At 39.4% G+C, this 22,542-nt stretch overlaps 1 protein-coding gene across 4 annotated transcripts in view; it reads right to left on the minus strand.

The window, feature by feature from the left end:
- Positions 1–22,542, minus strand: part of Ralgps2 (Ral GEF with PH domain and SH3 binding motif 2) — a 157,264-nt gene that overhangs the window by 21,822 nt on the left and 112,900 nt on the right. For all 4 annotated transcript variants that reach the window (XM_013352534.2, XM_005363921.2, XM_026787585.1 and 1 more), the window contains exons 9-14: positions 14,956–15,093; positions 14,727–14,817; positions 9,182–9,249; positions 7,439–7,574; positions 6,727–6,878; positions 511–565 (exon numbers count right to left, since the gene is read on the minus strand). In XM_013352534.2, the coding sequence (XP_013207988.1) occupies positions 511–565; positions 6,727–6,878; positions 7,439–7,574; positions 9,182–9,249; positions 14,727–14,817; positions 14,956–15,093 (640 nt within the window). The remainder of the gene's footprint in view (positions 1–510; positions 566–6,726; positions 6,879–7,438; positions 7,575–9,181; positions 9,250–14,726; positions 14,818–14,955; positions 15,094–22,542) is intronic.

Consider the following 22,542-nt stretch of genomic DNA (forward strand, 5'->3'; position numbering starts at 1 on the left):
TACAGTAGGTTAGCGAAAAGATAGCATGACCGTACAGTAGGTTAGCGAAAAGATAGCATGACCGTACAGTAGGTTAGCAAAAAGCACTATACATGCACTGACCTCTTGTGTCAAATGTCAATCTTTACTTGTAATTTAAAATTAGCTGTTATTTTGTCCTTAAGAATGCAAAGGTTAAATAAATGTGTTACACAGACCTATGGAAATAATGTCATTTTGGTACACAGAAATTACTTATGGTTATTTAAAATTTTTATTTGACATTTATTATTGCTAAAAAATGTTATAATTTCAAAAATTCAAAACACATGTAAACACCAAATAAACATATATAAAGATCACAATAGCCATTCTCATGTACAATTCCAGAGTTAAATATCTACTTGCCATCTCATCTGCCAGTAAAAAGATAATAGTAATAAGTAACAACAACTTTTTCCAATTCACATTCATATTATTTCCTAAGACAGGCCAAAGGTCAAAGCAATTTTAGTGGCTAATTTCTCTTACCTTTCAAAAGCCGGCCATGAGGTCTCTTCACTTAGTTCAGAGCCATCACTACTCCCTAAAACCAAGAGTTATTCTATTATTGTTGTATCAGTAATTTTTCCAGTTTAGACTTTCTACTTTAAAAAATGAATTTTCTGGTGGTACATGCTAATAACAACCCTAGTATTTAGAAGGTGCAGAGGGGAGGACTTTATGTTCAAAGACAGCCTTGGTCAAATAACAGTCGATTCTGTCTCAAAACAAAAACACACAATGACGACAAAAAAATCCAAGGGCTGGAGATGCAGTTTACTGGTGAGTATTGGTCTACCCGAGTTAGACTATCAACACCACAAAAAAAAAAAATTCTACCAAAGTGTTCAGAGCAAAGGCTAAGTTTGCCAAAACTGAAATTCAAAGAAGGTCACGACATACTAACTTCTTGTTTGGAAACCGATATGCGACCATGATTAACAGCTCGATCAGATCTGAACTAGAGTCTCCCAGGGCACGGCACAGTCTGGGCACCACTGCATTTCACAGCACAGAGAAGCTTAGCCCAGCTGACTGTACCCACTTCCCACAGCTGTTCTAGAGTACAGGATGGCACCTGACTACTTCAGTTACATCATGTCTTAGTTATGTAGGCAAATAGTAGAAGATTACTGCATCCTTACTTCAAATTAAGGATATACACTTCAGCCATTTTCCTTTCAGGGTTTTTCTTTTTCAGTGCTGGGATTCAAACCCAGAGCCTTGGGCATTTTAGACAAGGGTCTCAGGGGAGTAGAAAAAGTGCCAGCGTGAATTGGGACTGTAAGAGCACATGTGCTTATTCACACGACATGAAGAAAACCAGCATCAAGAACTCAATGGTGACACCAGATCAAGAAGGGAGCAACTCCCTCACCCTGACGCCACTGATGGCACCGGCTCTAACCGTCCCATCATGGGCAGACACGCTGCAGCTCAGCTCTTACTGTTGAGATGACTTACTCAGACTGTCTGCTTGTCTTCCCGTCCATCCATCTGAGTTCAGCTGGACTTGGTCCTGCCCTTTGTCCCTGGATTCAACTCTATAGCTCACCCCTATCCTGTAGCGAGCAGATTCCACAGCAGCAGCTGCAGCCCCTCACAGACCTCCTGCAGGCTCGTGACCGCCCCCCCCCCCCATCAGCCTTTCTGCCAGTTTCCTTCACCCTTTGTAGCCACTCTGTGTGGTATGTAATATCTGATGTGGAGCTATTTTCCATTAAGACTGGAATAAAAGACCCCGTGTTTGCCTTGGCTAAGGAGATCAAGGAAAGTGGTAATATCTGGCAAACTGCTGCCATAAAATTGCAGTACCTGTGAATCTGTTGTTCAATAAATCCTGACTCTATGGAGATTCACAAACGGTTCATTCACCTATGTTTCTGACAAGACACACTCACACACACAAAAAGTAAAAGCTACAGCTAAACTAGAGAATAATTTTAATACACACAGACGAGATAGCTAAATATATAAATTTGTTTTCTTACATAACATACTAGATTCCATAGGTATAACAAACTTCTAACTGAAAACAGGTTAGATCAAGGCTGACACTACACATGGACTACTTACAAAGTCACTAAGAGGTATTTCCGGTAACACTTGATTTCTGATGTTTAATTAGCAACATTTACATCAGAGGACAACACCAAAGAAACAAGTGCTGAGTGGCACTCAAGGGTTCAAAAGCAATTCTGTGTTTAGGATTTGTTATTCTCAGGCCAACGGAGCCAGTATGCTCAGATAATGGATCTCTACTGATTTTGACATCGAGATTATAGCAATAATATAGTTTAGCCCTTGAGCAACATGACAGTCAGAAGACCTTTTTTCTCTTTGTTAAAACCACAACTGAGCATACTATGGATATAGTCTTTAATTATAAAAAGAAATCATGATCAGATAATAAAACACAGTTTTAAAGATGGGGGCTGGAGAGCAGGCTCAGCAGTTAAGAGCAGAGGACCTGTTTCCTGAACCCATGCTGGGCAGCGCACAAAGGCCTGTAACGCCAGTACCAAGGGTGTCTGAGGGGGACTTGTACTCACAAACTGACACACACATATACACAGAATTACAGAAAAAGTAAAAACAGGCTGGGAAGGATAGCTCGGGGTTAAATGAAAGTTATACTACTTTTTCAGAAGATCCAAGTTTGGTTCTCAGCACTCATGCCAAGTGGAATCCCAGCTGCAGAAGATCTGACCATCTTCTAGAATCTGCTGGCCATGCGCCCACAAAGGCACACACAGGTGGAAGGCATGTACACATGCACACACATAGACATGACTTATAAATATCTTTAAAAAAGCCAGGCGTTGGTGCCCCATCCCTTTAATCCCAGAACTCAGTAGGCAGAGGCAGGTGGATCTCTGAGTTTGAGGCAAGCCTGGCCTAACAGAGCGAGTTCCAGGACAGCCCGTGCTACAGAGAAACACCATCTTGAAAACTCAAAGGAAAAAAAAATTTAAACAAAGAAGTAAAACAATTAACAGTAGCACATGGAACCTTCTCCAAACTATCATATAGAATACAAACCAAGCCTCACAAACAAACAAAAAATTGGAATTAATTCCTTGTATTGTGTCAGACCACAGTGGAATAACTCAATGGAATAATAATTACAGAAACCACAAAAATATTTAGAAACTAAAAATACATTTTTGAATGAGTAGTTCAAGTAAAAAAAGAAATGCTTAAAGTCAAATGATAATGAAAACACATGCAGAAGAACCTCTGGGACATATCTGTAGAGGTTAAGTGCTCACATTAAAAATCTGAGAGGTGCCGGGCGGTGGTGGCGCACGCCTTTAATCCCAGCACTTGGGAGGCAGAGGCAGGCGGATCTCTGTGACTTTGAGGCCAGCCTGGATTACAAGAGCTAGTTCCAGGACAGGAACCAAAATCTACGGAGAAACCTGTCTTGAAAAAAAAAAAAAAAAATCTGAGAGGCAACAAACACAGCCAACCCCGCACACAGTAAATGACAATGTATTTAAAGATTAAAGGGGCAGTAAACAAAATTCAACCAAACGGTTGAGAAAAGATAGTGAGATTGACAAACCCTTAGACCTCCTGTCAAAAAGAGTTTAAAGACACAAATTAACAAAATTAGAGTTCAAATGGGTCATGATAGAGGGATCATAACAGAACATTATCAGAGATTACTATGAAGAATTAAACTCTATAAAAAGCTGAAAAACCCAGAATTTCTAAATGTCTATCATATACCAAAATTAATTCAGAAAATATAAACAACTTAAGCAGATTCATCAAAAGCAATGAGACTGAAGCTATAATCAAAAGCTTCCTTCAAATTAAACCTTCAAGACCCCTCTCACCCGTCAGATGGCTGCCACCAAGAAATCTGACAGCGAATGGTGGGGAAGATATAGAGAACACTTATTCTCTGTTGGTGGGGTACAAATTACAGCCATTATGGAAATCAGTTCAGAAATGACCCAGCTATACCCTGAGAATGCCATGTCCTACCACAGAGGTATCAGCACCCCATGTTTACTGCTGCTTCAGAGAAATGGAACCAACCTAGCTGTCTGTCAACAGAGAAATAGATAATGAAATCTGGTACACAGATACAAAAGAATATAGTTCTAAAGAAAAATGACCACCAAGTTTTCAGGAGAATGGATGGATCTAGAATGTACTGAGGCCATACAGTATCACAAAGAAAAAACCCTGCAGAGCCGGGCGGTGGTGGCGCATGCCTTTAATCCCAGCACTTGGGAGGCAGAGGCAGGCAGATCTCGGTGAGTTTGAGGCCAGCCTGGTCTACAAGAGCTAGTTCCAGGACAGGCTCCAAAACCACAGAGAAACCCTGTCTCAAAAAAAAATAAAAAATAAAATAAAAAATAAAAAATAAATAAATAAATAAAAGAAAAAAAAAAAAGAAAAAAACCCCTGCATGTTCTCCCTATGTGGATCCTAGACTATAATACATGCATGAACTATGTAAACAAATGTGCAGTGGGTACAGCATACCATGAAGAAAGGGAAACAACACAGGGCAAATATTAGATGATAGGACCTGGGTGCAGCTGATGTTCACTTAATTCAAAGGTAAGATTTTTGTTTTTAGTTTTAACTATGCCGTGGACTGTTTTTTCTGTCCTCTTCCTCTTCTTTTTTGATGGTGGATAAGGTCATAAAAGTATCAATAGTGGCTAGGTAGTGGTGGCACACACCTTTAATCCCAGCACTCAGTAGGAAGAAGCAGGTGTGTCTCTGAGTTTGAGGTCAGCCTGGTCTACAGAGTTCCAGGACAGCTAGGGCCTTACAGAGAAACCCTGTCTCAAAAACCCAACACACACACACACACACACACACACACACACACACACACACACACACACACACACACACACTCCAGTGTGAGGTTCCACAGCTTGAGGGCTATTCTATTTTAATTGTATATAAAGGAGTTCAATGAGATATAGGTCTGGTTAATTTTGCTGTAAGATTTTTTCCCCCCAGAGACAGGATTTCTCTGTGTAATAGAGCTTGCTTTGTAGACCAGGCTGGCCTTGAATTCACTGAGATCCGCCTGCCTCTGCCTCCCAAGTGCTGGGATTAAAGGCATGCACCACCACCGCCCAGCTGCAAATTCTTTATAATAAAGTTTAAATCATTAAAAAATTTCAACAATAACAAGAGACCTCCAACCAAACCAATTTACTCTACTCAGGGCTCTCCAGCCATGGTTCTGCTATGTAATGCATGTTAATGCACAGGAACTTAATCCCTACAAACCTTTGGTCAATTTTTCATTCTCATGTTACTGGGTTTTTTTCTCCCTTTTTCTTACAGAAAAAAAAAAATCTTAATGTATAGCTCAAGACTATCCTCAAAATTGTGATCCTCCTGCCTCGACCTCCAAGGTGCTGGGATTACTGGTGTGCTGACTTGCTACAGTCTGGACCTATAATATCCTGTAGAAGTCCATATTTTAAAGGCACGGTCCCCAGGCGGAGCACTATTGGGAGGTGGTAGGAGGTGCTCAGGTCACAAAGGGGAATGTCCTAGAGAAGACATCCTTTCTCAGTTTCCAACACAAGGTGAATGGTTCTGCCATGTTGCACGCTTCCATCATGAAACCTTACCTTGGGCATCTATGGGAACTTGCATCAGATATGGCTACATTTAGAATCTCCCTCTTCAGCGCTGGGGAAACACTAGCAGTGCTCACATGAGGAGCGAGTGCACGCCTGTAGTCCAGCAAGGGAGAAGTGGTAAGAGGGCCCTGAGGGGTTGTTGGCAGTGCCGGCCAGGTGCAGTGCAGGAGTCTATCTCAAAAATAAGGTAAGGAGTGCTAGGGGAAGACATCCTGAGAACCTCTGGCCTCCACACGTGTGGTGTAAGCACACATATACACAAAATAATTTCTATAAACATCTATACGTGAGAATGTCCTTACTTATTTATACTATACCTGGGTGACCTAAACAAGTTTTACATTTTGAAATACCACAAATATTTTATTTTCATACATTCAATGGCCTGACATTTCTATTAAGACCAAAGAAGTTCAAAACCTAAGTCTTGACTTGCCAAGTTCAGCCACGCTTCAATAAATATGTTGCCAGTCAGACAATTCTCTCCCAGTCCTGTGTATGGTAAGATCACCATCAGCTAATGAGCTGATAATTCAAATGACTTTGGAGTCACACTTGACCCCTTCCTTTCTTCCTTTTCCTCACTTTCAGCCAAACTGCATGTGTTAACCAATTAAAGCAGCCTACAGTCTTTTCTCAAAGTTCTCAAATGCCTTCTCATTTGGAGTCAAAACTTGAAAAACAATAACTATTACCATCACCTCACATTTGATTGTGCCTTTGTTTTAAATCATATGTTTTGTATTTATGCTAGGGAAGACGGTTACGACACTGGGGTTGTCAAACGGCCTACCCCCTTTCACAGGGGTCACATATGAAATAGATGCATATCAGAAATTTACATTATGATTCATGACAGCAGCAAAATTATAGTTATGAAGTAGCAACAAAATAACTTTATGGCTGGGGGTCATCACACATGAGCAACTGCATTAAAGGGTCACAGCATTAGGGAGATTGAGAACCACTGTGCTAGGGTTAATGAATGTTTTTGTGGTTAAGTTATTTTGGTTTTGCCTGCTTGTTCAAATTCTTTTTTGGCAGCAGTGGGTGGCCCCAGTGAGCGTCTCACCTATGGATATCCCACTGGAAAGCGTGGAGCTCTCAGCTTGGCCTCGTGATGGTGCATGCGGCTCCATGACGCTATCATCCAGCAGGTGCCGTGGACCTGCGTTTGGGAATGTCGCACTCTTAAACTCTGCTGTGTTCATCTTATGAATGAAACTAGGAACAAAGAGAAACACTCTTTACGACTCCTGTTTCTAGCATAGGACATAAAAGATAACCAAGAGTGTTCTGAGTTTGTCTTGAAACAGAACATGCCCACTGGAAATGCATTCCTCCTTCAGCAATCAACAGTGTAAAACTAATGGCACTAAGTGAGAATCGGGGTTTCCCCTTGTATTTAGGACTAAAGAGAGTAGTTCTTATAACTTAGTTTATTATTTGTGTTTGTCACAATTGATAGCTCTGATAACAAGGCTACAATTTTAAAAGGAAACTTTCAGCATAGCTCTCTGGATTTATTACTGTGGCTCTCAGAGCTCCTGATTGTTCTTCCTCTGATACACTCATTTCCAAATGCAGGTAAAAGAAAACTCTTTTTAGGCAAACAAGATAGATTTTTTTCTGATCCTGAAGACCAATCACACAGGCACCTAATTTCTACTTAACTAATTAAGTAAACAGAATATAGAAACATGTTTTACTAACAAAGAAATCAAAAGTAAATCCATCTGCAAACAACTTAAAAACAATGGAAAGACAAAATTGAAAGTGCTGACTTGTAACCCAAGCTATGGCACTTCCTATGTCCGTGTGGAATCAGGTTCCGAGGGGACGGGGGCGTCTGTGGCAGGAAGGCCCCCTCGGCAGCACTGCTCTTCCTCCCGCTCTGTGGAGAGGCTCCCACTTCAGGACCTAGAGAGGAGAGGACAGAGGGAAACTGTCACCAGGTTTCAAGGGCCTGGTCTACAAAGTGAGTTCCAGAACAGCCAGAGCTGTTAACACACAGAAACTGTGTCTAGAAAAACCAACCAACCAAACAAACAAACAAAAAAACCAAAAATAAAAAACCAAACCAAACCTCTCTGATATCAAAGTGTGTATTGTTAGTTCTATTTAATTCACTTGAAGACATATGTATTTTCCAAATTCTAAAATAAACCTCCAACCATACAAAAATCTACTAATTTTTATCTCTCTTAAATATGTTAAAACAGAGGCGGTATAAACATTTCCCTAATTTATCAAAAAAGAAAGAGATCAGTTTGGGCTCTTAATTCACAGACAAAAATCTAGACATAGTACCTAGGTCTTCTGACTCAGTTTCAATCTGATGCCCTGCTTGTTTACACACGGCTTTGGGTTTCTCTGAATGAAATGTGCAGGCTAGGTCAAAGGCTCAGGGTAGAAATGATTACCGCACTGCCTGACACTTGAACTGATTTATGGAAATAAAAAAACAGCTCATAATGTGTAGCTTTCAAAACAACTCTCCAACAAAAATCTGCTGGCCCTACCCCCTTAATCTCAGCAGTCAAGGGACAGAGGTAGGTAGATTTCTGTGAACGCCAGCCCAGCTAGAGCTACACAGTGAATAAAAACATGTCCAAAACAAAACAAAACAAAACAAAACAAAAAACAGACAAAACCAACAAAATACAAACAAACTCTGCATGGTGGTGAGCACCTACTATCCCACACTGGGGAGGCTGAGGCCTGAGGATGGGGAGTTAAAGGCCAGCACAAGCTACTCAGCAGGATCCTGTCTTAAGGAACAAACAGGAGAAAAGCACGTTTAAGAGAATCAGACAGAGCATCTTCTGTTTGGAGCGTGCTTCCTCTGGACAGTGTCATGCAGCTCATTTCCTCCCCTGATGAACCAGGACTTCAGATTTTTAGGTATGCACTAGAAACCTTAGTTTAAAGGTCTATGTTGGTAATTTTTAAAAGGCACTTATCAGTTAATTTTTAATGATTAATTTCTTATATTTTAGTATTTCTGATGTGATTTATATACATTAAAAACCAGTTGTAAATCTATGGATAAAGAAGTATGGTGTTTGTATTTGTAACATGTGGCCCATCACTGAAAGCCAAAGTCACTAAATTTGAATTCTATAATTATTTAAATTAGAATTTTTGTTCTGACCATAGAAATATCTTCATTGCCTAATATTAAATTGTATTCTTAATAATTAAGATAATATTCACAAATCTATTGCTAATATCATATGTATTTTCCTCAACTAGGAAACATTTATTTATACATTACTGACAATCAACAAATAATTTTTTAATTAAAAACCAAAATAAAACAGAAATCCAGACAGCACTGATATACTTTAATACCCAAAATGATTTTTTGTAAGCAGTATAAGATATGCTAAGTATTCACTCACTTTGAAATATAATTCTTTCTTATGAGATCAGGTTATCTGGTACACTGTTTGATAATGACACCCACCTTGAAAAAAAAACCCTCCCCAAGGAAACCATGCACCAATCAACAGCTATGGACTAACCTACTAGGTCTTCTCTGGAAGCAGCTGAACGTGGTGTACTTGTCCCTGGTTCTATCTTTAATGAGAGCCTAAATTTTAAAAGAGCAAAATGTAAGAAACAATGAACACTGACAAAATATCAAAGTCATGCTTTTTTTACAAAAAATCCAATAGGGAGTTGGAGGGATGACTCAGTGATTGAGAGCACCAGAGAGTCCTCCAGAGGACCCAGGTTCAATTCTCAGCCCCACAGGGTAGCTCAGAACCATTGTAATTCCAGTTTCAGATGATATGATGCCCTGCCCTCTTCTGACCCACACAGGCACCAGGCAGGCAAAATACCCAGACATAAAAACAAAAATAAACACACACACACACACACACACACACACACACACACACACACACACACACACACACACGGCTCTTTAGTTACCACACAAAGGTACCAAACATTTCACCACAGCTAAAGACATTTACTAAATTACTAAAAGATGATTTTAATTACACTGGACATGGTAGCCAGCCTGGGCTACATAATAAAATCTAGGCCAGTCTGGGTTACAGTTTGAGATCCTGCCTCACACAAACCAACCAAGAAGCAAAAATAGATTTAGATTTGTACTGACATACACTTAATAAAATGATAATCAAGTCCAGGAATGTACTCATGTATTTAACATATAATTTATTTCTAGACTGATGTAGGTGGGTCTTCTTTCTATGTGTTGCTTTCATTGGTTAATTAATAAAGAAACTGCTTGGCCTGATAGGTCAGAACATAGGTGGGTGGAGTAGGCAGAACAGAATGCTGGGAAGAAGAAAAGTGAGTCAGATGCCATAGCTCTCCTCTCTGAGATGGACGCAGGTTAGAATCTTCCTGTTAAGCCACCACCTTGTGGTGCTACACACATTAATAGAAATGGGTTAATCAATATATGAGAGTTAGCCAAGAGGCTAGATATAATGGGCCAGGCAGTGTTTAAATGAATACAATTTGTGTGTTGTTATTTCCGGGGCTAAGCTAGCCGTGTGGGAGTCAGGCGGGACACGAAAAGCAGGCCTGCTCGCCTCACCACTACACTAGACTCTCGACAAGATGAACTATTGGCTTGACTTTAATACTGAAAACCTTTTTACAGAACTACCCAACAAATCAAACGACCCAGTTTATGAAATGAAAGGTCTACAGAAATACCAAGACTGTTCCCAAAATGGCTTCTCAATCCTTGTCTTACAGGCGTGTGCAGCTATTTTTCACACCATGACACCATCTACAAAGTTCACAACTGCACAGTCAAGCTAAAAACAAAATCCAGAGAGACATAAACTAACCAATCTCACAGTGCTTTAAAATAAGTGCAGGATTTTGTGCTGGGTGGCTCTCACTCACTGCTCTCCTGGTCATCCGGGGCTGTATGAGGGTTGGTGGGAGGTAGTTAATGCTGGGAATTTCTTGTTACTTGTTCCATTTAAGTACCCAGTTTTGAGTTCCACAGAAATATATTTTGATTTTTATTAGTGAAAGCAATCCTGGGAAACAATACTGAAGCAGTTAATTGTAGAAAATGTTTTTGGTGTAATTGTGAAGCCTTGTATTACTAAGTTGTCTGAATGAACAGAAAATTTGTGTTATATGATTTTTTATATATGTAATAGATAAATGTATATAGATAAAATTTTGTTTAGTATGAATTTGATTTGAGAAAAGGAAAAAAAGTATCTCTGGTGCTTAGGATGATAGAGACAAGGTGGAGCAGAGATGCCTGGCAGAACCAGCAGGTATTTCCTGCAGAGGGAACAGTGTACCTCTAGAATGAAGAAAACTTAAAGGGACTATGTAGAGCAAAGTCCAGGAAGAAACCTGGGACATGTTTACACGTAGAGAGTAGGAGGAGAAAGTGAAAGCACGGTGTCGAAGAAAGAGAAGGAACAAAAGCCCTGAAAATGGGACCAACAGAGGAAAGAGCACTCCGCTAGTCAAGAGATGATCACCATCATAAGAAATCAGCAAAAATAAGTACTGTCAGGATTATTGCCACCCTTGGATAAAAGCACAGTTATTATGAGATGGTTTTCTAGTTACACGGAATGATGGGCATTAAGCCTGTAGCACAATCAGGCATGAGAAAATCTTATGTCCCAACGCATGGGCTCTTGTACAGAATCAGTAGATACCACTGAACATTACTTCCAGCTCTGCATCTGAATAAGATGCAGCCCCAGTTTCCACAAGAAGAGTTTGTTGAGAGAGAGCTGGTGATATAAACAGACCTGTGCCATTTTGTGGTAGGAGTTCTAGAGGGAAGACGCACACACCCTGAGAAGAGGCACCAGCAGAGAAGCCTGAGTACCCTATGACTCCTTTGACACACAAAAAAAGGTTATTGGTACATATTACATTTTATTCCTAGGCTTATTAAACTGGTAAGTCAGTTCATGGAGTACTGAATATGTTTAAGAGTTATTTTCTTCCACCAAAACCTGCAGGGACAGGCTTTGGGAATGGCCAGGGTCTGTCTTATGTCTTTTCTCGGTGTTTAGACCTCTTACTTTTTTGGCCACCAGGATAGAAATCCTGGTGGAAATCAGAATGACTCTGAACAATGAGTGGTTTTGGTATCCTAAATGGGACTTGAACTTTACACCCAATTTATATATTATGAAGACATAAATTATTTGCAATATGGGCACAACCAGAATTGGAGCAAATCCTATCCAGTAATGTTTTTATTTGTTTTGTTTTGTTTTAGTTTTGCTGCTTGTCATTCAAGCAATGGGTCATTTCACAATTGGCTGAATCTAAGCTTTTTGTTTATTAAATCTTGCTATTCAAAAACAACAACAACAAAAAGAAAATTCATTAAGTTGTCTTTTGTTCTGTTTTGGTGGCACTGGGGGCTTAATCAAGGACCTTATAAAACAGAGGCAATGTGCTACCTGACTTGGAAGTTTCAATGAAATCACATATCACTTCCTTCATCGCCTAAGAAAATAAAACACTGTATTCCAGTTACTTGACAGTGCAGACAAACGGCTCAGCAGACTGTACTCCCTGCACACCCTCTACCTTCCCTAGCACGGAATGGGAGCTGGCTGACTACATCCCAATGCTACCTACGGCATCAGTAGCAGGGATCAGCTATTATTCCAAGTGTTGTGGTCTACACAGCAGGTTCCAGGACAGCCAGAGCTACATAGAGGGACTGTGTCTCAACACACAAAACAATTAGCTTTAATAAAAACTCCAACACAAGTTTGCTATAGTTAGTAAAAACTAACAATTCTCTATAATTGTATAGGTTTTTCTTAGACTGTTCTACATAATACTCTTTATGTCAGTAAGTTTCTTGTCCTAGGGAGGGATTTTAATAGATACTTGTATTGAGATTTTAGGACAAAGATAACTGTTCATATTTCCCTAGACAAAATGTGTTTGTCATATGTAAATTCTGTATTTATACTAGAGTAACTAGAGGCACAGGAAAAAAGAGCTAAATAGTAAGACACAGACCATCAAACTTAAGACACAGCATGGTGTAAGAGGTCTGTGAAACTCCAGCCTTAAAAAGCTAATAATACCCTCATATTAGGTTCAAATGGGTCATTATATATAAACAAAATTTATTTTGTGTAAAAGCTGAGAGAGAAATTAAAATGATATGATATGGGGAAGAAAATGATAATAAAGGGATTTTCAAACAACACAATTTTAGATGTATAAAAGTATTATCAGAGCTTAACAAATTTAATATCAGAAGAAAATAATTTATAACTTTCCAGAATTTCTAGTTTTTCAATGGGACTAATTCTGTACCATAGAATTAAGACTGCTGAAATCTGTAAGTACAAAGTAGATCATAATTAGTCAAAGGGGATAAGAAAAACTATAGCATTAATAGTGGAAAAAAACTTACTGAATTCTATTTTGGCATGTTTTAAAAACATGCCTTTATATTTTTTTTACTCCTTCATTTATTCATTCTTGTGTGCACAGGAGCCATAATACAAGCAAGAAGGACAGAGGATGACTTCCCTGCGTGTTCTATAATAGTTTCCTCTGAGGTTGAAACATTCCATCCTTCTGGGAAGCTCCTTAAGCAGGAAGGTAAACAGTTCCAAACAGTTTCAGGAAGTCCCTGAAACTGACCAGATTCTCTAGGGCCTCCTTCCCAGGATGCACACAAGTCAAACTGCTGAGACTCACTCCAGACAAGATGACTTGTAAAGAGTGAGACCAGGCCAGCACCCGGAAGAAACAGAGGCCAGCAAAGCTGCCTGTAGAGTCGCTGAGGGCACTCTCCAACCTGAAGAGCCGCCTGCAGGCCGTGCAGTACGCTCCAGGTTTCCAGCCTTGTTTCTACCCATGCTTGGTGGGCTTTGGTGATACAGCTTTCTTTGAGCCATTTCCACTCCTGTAAGTAACTCCAATAAAACTCATTGGTTTACCAAGTTGGATTTTGGTGGTATCTGTACTTGAGTTTGTAGTAGGTTCCCTATCAGGGGTGAGTAGACCTGTGTGTGTTGAGTCTGCCTGGGGAAAAACTTTATCAAACAGAGAGTCAATTTTCTCCTCCTACCATGTTGTTAGACTTGGAAGCAAACCCCCTTACTAACTGAGCCATCTTGTCAGCTCAAACAGGCCCTTTAATTGGGGGCTGGGGGAGGGCTGAAGATACAAAGTTCAGTTTTAAAGCTTGGCAATAAACAATGCCCCTGTGAGGTGGTATCCACTTGCAGGTCCAGTCCTCAATGGTCTGAGACAGAAGAACTGCTTGAGCACAACAATGTGGGACACCTTGGGCAATACAGGGAAAACCAGACATAATGAAGAAAGCAAAGGAAAAAATGAACAAAAGAAACCAAAAGAAAAACAAAAAGCATACCCTCTCTACCCCAGCAGTTGTGATGTGAAGTAAGGCCACAAGGAACCAGAAACGCTACGGCTTAAGGGTCCTTACTAAAGGACTGTATGATTTATTAAATGGTACCATAACTCAGGGAAAGGAAGTCTTAAACAGTCTCTCAAACCACTTTCAAAGATGTGTCTAAAAATAATCATTTAAGAAGGAACAATTTTTGTATTTTGTGAATGGCATATCTTTTTTTCCTGCTTACAGAAATATTCATTTCCGTAGGAAAAGAGTCTGAGTATACAAGAAAAAGGAAAAAAAAACCCCTCAGTTTTGAATTAAATGTGTTGTTGTTTACAGCTTAAGAATGTTAAAATGTATTTTTAAATTACTATATTTAGTTTTTGAGGGAGGATAACTTGTGTGAATTGGTTCTATCCTCCTCATGTGGGGCCCTGGAATCAAGCTCTGCCTGTCAGGGCTGCCTTCAGTTTCTTTCTCTACAGAGCATCTGCTGGCTTAAAAGCTAGACTACTTTTAAATAAAGAAAAGCGGGAGCATTTGCATACTGGCTCACCCATGCCACGTGATTGAAAGAAACACATGTAATTACCCTTCCCACTGTGCTCCATACCTAAACGCATCGGACGAAAGGGTAAGGCTCAAAGTGGAGAACCAGACAAAGCATCACCCAAACCTAAAGATGGACCTACTTGTAATTATCGTCTTCCACAAACTTTTGTAGTTCTTCTATATACTGAACGGAATTCAGGTATTTCTGGACATGAGGCAACATGGGAATATCTAGGCAAAAGATGACAGATGATTATTTAGTAAAGTACATAGTAACTAGAAACTTAAGAAAAGAAATATAACTGAACGTAACTGAGCCACATGGCACCAAACCTGAAATGAACTCTAAAAGACATTCTTTTCACTCACCATAGTCACAGGACTGCTGTAGGTCAGAAATTATTCGAAGAATGTTATTCATCAAATTTGACCTTTGCTCATTTTCTAAAATGCTGCCCGTGGATGGGTACGCCGAGTCGATGTACGTCAAGTCCGACAGGTAGATGCCTGGAACAGACCCGACAAAGAGCCCTCACTTGCAGTCTCAGTGATGTGCAGAGGGAAGAAGACTCAATTCACAGATGTTCTCTAGCATGTCATATTAGAATATATTAATATAATAACATGATCTCTTGGGGTTGAGACTTCTAGAGCTGGGGTCAAGCCATACAAACCTAAGTTCCTTGTAAAGACTCCTTATGTTGTTTTCCAAGCATAGATTAGGCTGCAATCAAAAATCCAGCACACACAAAAGGATAAAGAGACTGAGCTCTTGAAGTGGCAAGAGATGGTCATTTTATCTCTGAATCTCAGTAATTACATGCATTCAACCATTACCAGTTCTCAGTTTTTATTTTATCTAATGAAACTTCCCCAAGTCAATACAGCCAATGCCTTCCATGGGGAGTTAATGCTTTCTCATACCCTTGTTTAGAGCTGACAGTCTCAGCTATGAAGAGAGTTTCAATCGTGTAGATGCAGATATATTATTTATTTTAAAGATCAGCAACTGAGTTTCTGAAATCATTTTTATGACCACAAACTAAAGTTAATTTCCTAGCCATCTTCATGTTTTCTGATATCAGTGAGAATGACATATCTTTTGGTCATATCAGTACTGAACATAGGCAGTTATTACTTCAAAAATATTTCCCAAGAGTTCACTACACACAGAGAAAATACAAAAGAAAATTGTCACTGGAGAGAAGCATATCCATTTCCCTACTTTTGCCTTCGTGATTCATGAACTGTCAGGACTTGGGCCCATGCCTTCTAAACAAGTCCCCAGTTTTCCTGTTGGCCATTCTCTTCCACTACTTATAGATACAGGTCCGTGAAATCAAATCCTTTACCTTTTAAGTCTAGCTTAGTGTCAGTTATTCCCTAGTTTCCATATAAATTCCTGAAAGAAATTTAGAAACTATTTAGTATGTTTTCAGAGAAGAACCTGAAATCTACAGCTCTGAGAAGACGGGTTCACCACTCTGGGACTTGCTGGGGACAGCGCGTCCTCAGGGGCTGCGCTCAAACCTTTACCGTGCCCTATGATAAGCTGATGTTATTCATAACCATTAACTTAAAAACATTCCGGCTGCTTTGAATTTGCTCATATCACATTTATTCAGGACTATAAATTCATTTGTTCTCTGTGATGACACTAGACAAGAGGTGGTGCCCAGCACAGCGCAGAGGCCTGGCTAGCTTGCTGCCTCTCCCAGTACACACTCTCCTTCCTCTCACAACTTCCCTGCCACACTGTTTTTTTTACAGTATTCTTCAAGTTATTTAAACATTTTTTCATGAAGTGTTCAAATGAAAACCTATTCAGAAATTTTAAGTCCTATGCTTTCTTACCTTTAAAAATACTTTTAGAACATAAACTTGAATACCACTATGACCACCAAATTAATCACAGACTAGAAGTCAACTCTATCAAAGTCCTAAATAGATTATTTAATGTGAAAAAGAGAAAACTCTAATACACTATTATAGTTGATATATTTGGGAGAAAATTACAATGTAAAATTGGAATGCAAAATTTCACTTTACATCCAGACAGTAATTTTAGTGACCGACCGAGCTGTACTTAAGCGTCTAACAGGAACATCATATAAAATTTAAGTTTAACTGAATGAAGCTATAATAATTTTCCTAAACTTGACAACCCTTTCCAAATATCATACATGAATTAAATAAATGAACATTGTTCACAACATGAAACCAATCTGCTTTCATTCAGTAGCGTCTCTGTAAATGTGGTAGTTATAAATTACTGAAGTTCCAAAATAAAAGGTTATAAACCAGCTGAGAATTATGTAATTATGTATTGACTAGACAGCTTTTCTCTATTACATCTGCATCACTTCTAAAATATAGAAGTGTATTACTAAAATAACATTTTTCAGACTTTTTATTTTTTGTTTTCAAGAAAGGTTTTCTATGTCTAGCCCTAGCAGTCCTGGAACTTAGACCAGGCTGGACTAGAACACACAGAAATCCATCTGCCTCTGCTTCCTGAATGCTGGGATCAAAGTTGTGTGCTACCACTGCCTGGCTAGATTTTTATAACCAAATATTTAACAATATGAAACATTAGCAAAAACATTAGTTCTACAGACTTGGTCTACATTTCCAAAGACTGACATTTGATAACTGTAAAGAGTTTGTATCATAAAAATTAGGAGATGTTTTTCTCTTTGCAGTAATGCCTCAGGGTCCTCTTACGTGAAGAGTGGCTGGTATTTATGAACAGGCTGCATCCTGTCTAAAATGCAGGTTTTTAGGTTTGAAGATGGAGTAAGCACATGTATTTTTATGGTATCTGCCAATGGTATTGCTGGTTTTTACGTGGCTATTGCTTTGATAATAGGAGCGAGGGAAACACTGCTGCAAGAACCCAGCTCTAGCAGCTCCTGTCTAAGTTCCTGAAGTCATCAGAAGCATCAACAAAACAAGCAAAAACCAAACCAAACTACAAATAATTCACCCCAACAGAACCACAGTATCTGGAATCAGAGGGTTCATTCTGCCATCCCAGCCTAAATCAGGGTAATTTTCAGTTCACTGTTTTTTGTTTTTTTTTTTTTTTAATTTTTCGAGACAGGGTTTCTCCGTAGCTTTTTTGGTTCCTGTCCTGGAACTAGGTCTTGTAGACCAGGCTGGCCTCGAACTCACAGAGATCCACCTGCCTCTGCCTCCCGAGTGCTGGGATTAAAGGCGTGCACCACCACCGCTGGGCTTCAGTTCACTGTTACTGTTCTGAATTATCTTGTAACTGCTCAGGTAGATGAGGAAAGGTTTAATAGTGGATATTTACACTTATAACTTCCACAACATTACCTCTGACCACTTACTGAAACTGAAGGATTGGAACTGCCCCAAATTTAAACACCAACTGTAAAAACAAGCAACACACACACACACACACACACACACACACACACACACACACACACACACACTGCCTTTCTAGTCTATCAGTTTGTACACAAGGCTAGTAATTTAACTTCTCCGGAAAGAAACAGTTTACGGTACACCTACTTAAGCATTATGTTAAGTACCATGAACTGGAGCAGTAGTCACATGTGGGCACTGAGAGCATCTACATGCTGCTGACGTTCTCACTGAGCTGTAGGGAGCTGAGCTACCCTGCAATCTTACCAACAATGACGCCAGAGGGCTACCAACTTCACAATTTATATTCAGAATGGTAGAGACGCGGTTTCTTTCTTAGGCCCTTGAGAGACTAGAAATTCCCTATTCAGAGATTTTAAAAAAATGAGATAGACAGCATTTATAATCAGTAACTGGCCAAAACCGCTTCAGTTTTCTTGGAATTCCTATAGTATGAGTAAAACAAGGGCCAATATGACAGTTACTTGAAGACTGGGCTTCTTCCCCACTTTCTGCTGGGGTCATGGGACATGCTTTCTGGCACCACCCGATAAAGCAGGGCCCACCTACAGTCTCCCTTATCCTTCTGTAACACAATGATTAAGGTTCTACTTTTTTTTTTTAAGCATTTCAATTGTGTTTTAATAAATAAAGACTGCCTGAAGATCTGAGAGTAAAACAGTCCCATTGGTCAGCCTTATAGAACAGGTTATGGTAACACACAACTTTAATCCCAGGAGTCACACTAGTTGCAATAGAAATTGGGTGGTGCATGCCTTTAATCCCAGTGGTGTATGCCTTTAACCTCAGACCTAAAAAGAAATATAAGATGGGGGAGAGAGGAAAACAGCTCTCAGACACAGTCTTATTCTGAGATTTTGGCAGGCAGAATTGTCATTTCAGATTGAGTTTGAGGTAAGAGCCAGTGGCTGGATGTTTTGCTTTTCGGATCTTGAGGTTGAACCCAATTTCTTTTTTTCTTTCTTTTTTAAATATTTATTTATTTATTAAGTACACAATATTCTGTCTGTGTGTGTGTCTGCAGGCCAGACGGGGGCACCACACCTCATTACAGATGGTTGTGAGCCATCATGTGGTTGCTGGGAATTGAACTCAAGACCTTTTGGAAGAGCAGGCAATGCTCTTAACCATTGAGCCATCTCTCCAGACCCCTGAACCCAATTTCTGACTCTAAACTTTTATTAATTGTGCTTCACACATCCTTCAGGCTTGCCCACAGTTCTATCTTATGGAAGCATTTCCTTCCTCTCAAATGACTTATTTTGTGTTAAGTTGACATAAAATTATCCAGCACACTGGATATTAAAAAAAGAAAGTTTTGCGCTTCCCTTATTATATAGCTATATAATTCCAGTACCCAAGAGGGAAAGGCAGGGGTACTACTCTGCGGTAAAAAATAATGACATTTTGAATTTTGCATGCAAATGAATGGAAATAGAAAACACTATCCTGAGTGAGATAACCCAAACTCAAAAAGATGAATATGGTATATACTCACTCATTAGTGGACTCTAGCCATAAACAAAGGACATTAAGTCTTAGTTTGCAAGCCTAAGAGAAGCCAAATAACAAGGTGAACCCAAAGAAAAACTTATATAGATCCTCCTGGAAATTGGAAGCAAACAAGATTGCTGGGCAAAAGTTGGGAGCATGGGGGTGGGGATGGGGGAAGGGGAGAGGGGAGGAGGAGAGAGAAGGGAGAAAGGAAAGACTGGAGAGAGCTTGGGGGAGTGGGAGGGTGGAGATGGAGGAAGGGTGGATATAGAAGCAGGGAAGAAGGTATCTATATTAAGGGAGCCATTTTATGGTTGGCAAGAGACTTGGCTCTGGAGGGGACCCCAGGTGTCCACGGGGTTGTCCCCAGCTAGGTCCTTGGGCAGCAGAGTAGAGAGTGCCTTGCCCCACTATCACACTGATGATTATCTCGAATATCACCATAGAATCTTTGTCCAGCGACGGATGGAGATAGAGACAGAGACCCTCATGAGAGCAACAGACCGAGCCCCCAAGGTCCAGTTGAAGAGCAGAAGGAGGGAGAAGATGAGCAAGGAAATCTGGACCGCGAGGGGTTGGTTCACCCAGTGAGACAGTATGTCTGTTCTAATGGGAGCTCACCAAATCCAACTGGACCGGGACTGAATGAGGTTCTACCTTTTATATACAGTTGATAGGGCATTGTACTCTAATTCCTTACCCAACACTGCATTTGATATGTTACCTTCTGTATATGTGATTTGTGTCACTGATTTTAAGTCTACGATTTGGTAACTCTGTGCTATTTAATATGGTAGTAATGTCTTTATTTGAAAAACACGTTAACTTAGAAATGCTAAGTAAGGGTATTTTAATTTTATATACAAAATTAAAGAGATTTAAGAATGATGTTTACTGATATTAACTATAGAAGTGTAAAATTTGTAAAAGACAAAATATTTACTTTTAAATGCACATTATCTGCATGAGTCTTTTGATGCTATTGTTTCTAATTGTATAAAATTTTGCACAGTTCTAGAGACTAGAATTTGTTGTTCTGATTTGCATTTGGATCATTATGTGCTCTTTTATATGAATGCCAACACATAAAAGGTCAGTAAGTATTTAGAAAACTGTTGAAATAAAGTATAAATCAAAGTATATTCTTAGATGTATTTACCATTAAACTTTATGTCTTAAAATGAGTAACAAAAAAGTACTATAATTGTCTACCTCTGATGAAAATTCTTTATATGAAGTTTTAAAACAAACTCAACATGTAATGGTTTTGTTCTAGAGGTATGACCACGCATTCCATCTGTGGGTGCTCAGTCATCTGCTCACACAAGCACTGGATAACGCAGACTGAGCTGAGCACATCTAATAAAAACTACTACCCACAGAAAAAGACCCTCCCCTCCTTCTCCTTTCCAAATCCAGATGATGATTCTTAGTGGAGCTAACTGTGTGCGTGTGGACGCCACCCCGCCTCTTCATCACTCACTCCCGAGACACAGTGCGCATCCTTGTCTCACCCTACGATGTAAAATCAAAGCAACCTTTCCTTTCAGTCTGCTGCTCTCCTCAGGAAGGCCCCTTGCTGCCTCCCTTTACTAGATTCCCTTCAACAAACATCCCCAAAGGGCAGCAAAGAATAGTGTACATATTTTAGCCTTTATTCTATTATATTTTGAAGTAATTAATATCTGATGCACACAGTTTATATAGTTCAGGAAAAATTCTGGAAGACTGTGAATGAGGTTAGGAAGCACTCCAAGGTGTCCTATCTCAGGTGCATACTTTCGGAAACTCTAGGCTACTTTATACTTTCAAGCTGTTGAAATTCTTGGTCACAGCAATGAAGATAAATTATGTGTAACTAACTGATTAATGTCCTGTGATTGTTAATTTGTAATTATTTGTACACTTGTCAGTATTCTTTACCTCTAAGTGTATTTCTTGGAATTACTTATTGAAATGGTTGTATCTTCCCGGTTCTTTTTAATATTTAAGGATTTAAATAAACATTTTGACAAGACTTTATACTTGCATAAAAAATCACAAATTTATATTCATGTATGTATGTATGTGTGAATGTATGTGGGCATGCACAGGCCATGTTGTACATATGCAGGTCAGACGACAACTTGCCAGGTGTATTCTCTCCTCCTACCATGTGAGTCTTGGAGATGGGACTCAACATCTTGACAGGCTTGGTAGCAACTGTTCCAACCTGCTGAGCCATCTCACCAGCTGAATTTATCTTTAAAAAGCTACCTTTAACTTGTATAGCTAGTATATGTGAAAGACCAATCAATTTAGGGACTAGCGTATCCTGGGAAAAGCTTACAGACTGCTCAAAGAAATGCCACAGGTGTCAGCCCTATATACCAGTCAGCAATACAGGATACAAAGGCAAGGCTGAAGGACACAGTGAAACGGGTCCACACAAGAAAATGTCATCCCCAGATGACGGGATCATACACAGCTTTGAGGCAGAGACGGGATGTGAGTCTGGACTACACTGGCTGACTTCACCCTTGTACCTTATCATTAAATCTACAGGCAATCTATATGACAATCTCAGTGACAGTGCACGCACACACGCATACACTCTCTCCATATATGTAAAAAAACAAAGCCTGTTATATTACAAATAATTTTGTAAGACTTCATTAAATATAATTTTAAAATATGGTCTTCCATGATTACTTTACATCATTATTTTGTTACTATTTTGATTTTAAATGGTTTTATAATTCCTTAAATTGAGAATAAACTGATGTATGATTATATTACACCTTAGACATTTTATTTTACAGACTTTCAAGTTACTTCCTCCTCTCTCTGGTTACTATAGATATGAATGTATAGAACACATGTGAAGATTTTTCTCTAGGATGTGTGTACATCTACACACTCACTCCAGCAAAGACCTGCTCATGCTGTAAGGCATTTCATTACTCAGCTTCAGGTGATGACACCAATACTGTTTTCAAAGCTTTATCAACCCATACGTACACTGACAGGGTGTAGGTTTCTACTGCTGCACTTTGTGTCAAGACTGCT

This window comes from Microtus ochrogaster (assembly GCF_000317375.1).
Source record: "Microtus ochrogaster isolate Prairie Vole_2 chromosome 6 unlocalized genomic scaffold, MicOch1.0 chr6_random_2, whole genome shotgun sequence".
NCBI lineage: Eukaryota > Metazoa > Chordata > Mammalia > Rodentia > Cricetidae > Microtus > Microtus ochrogaster.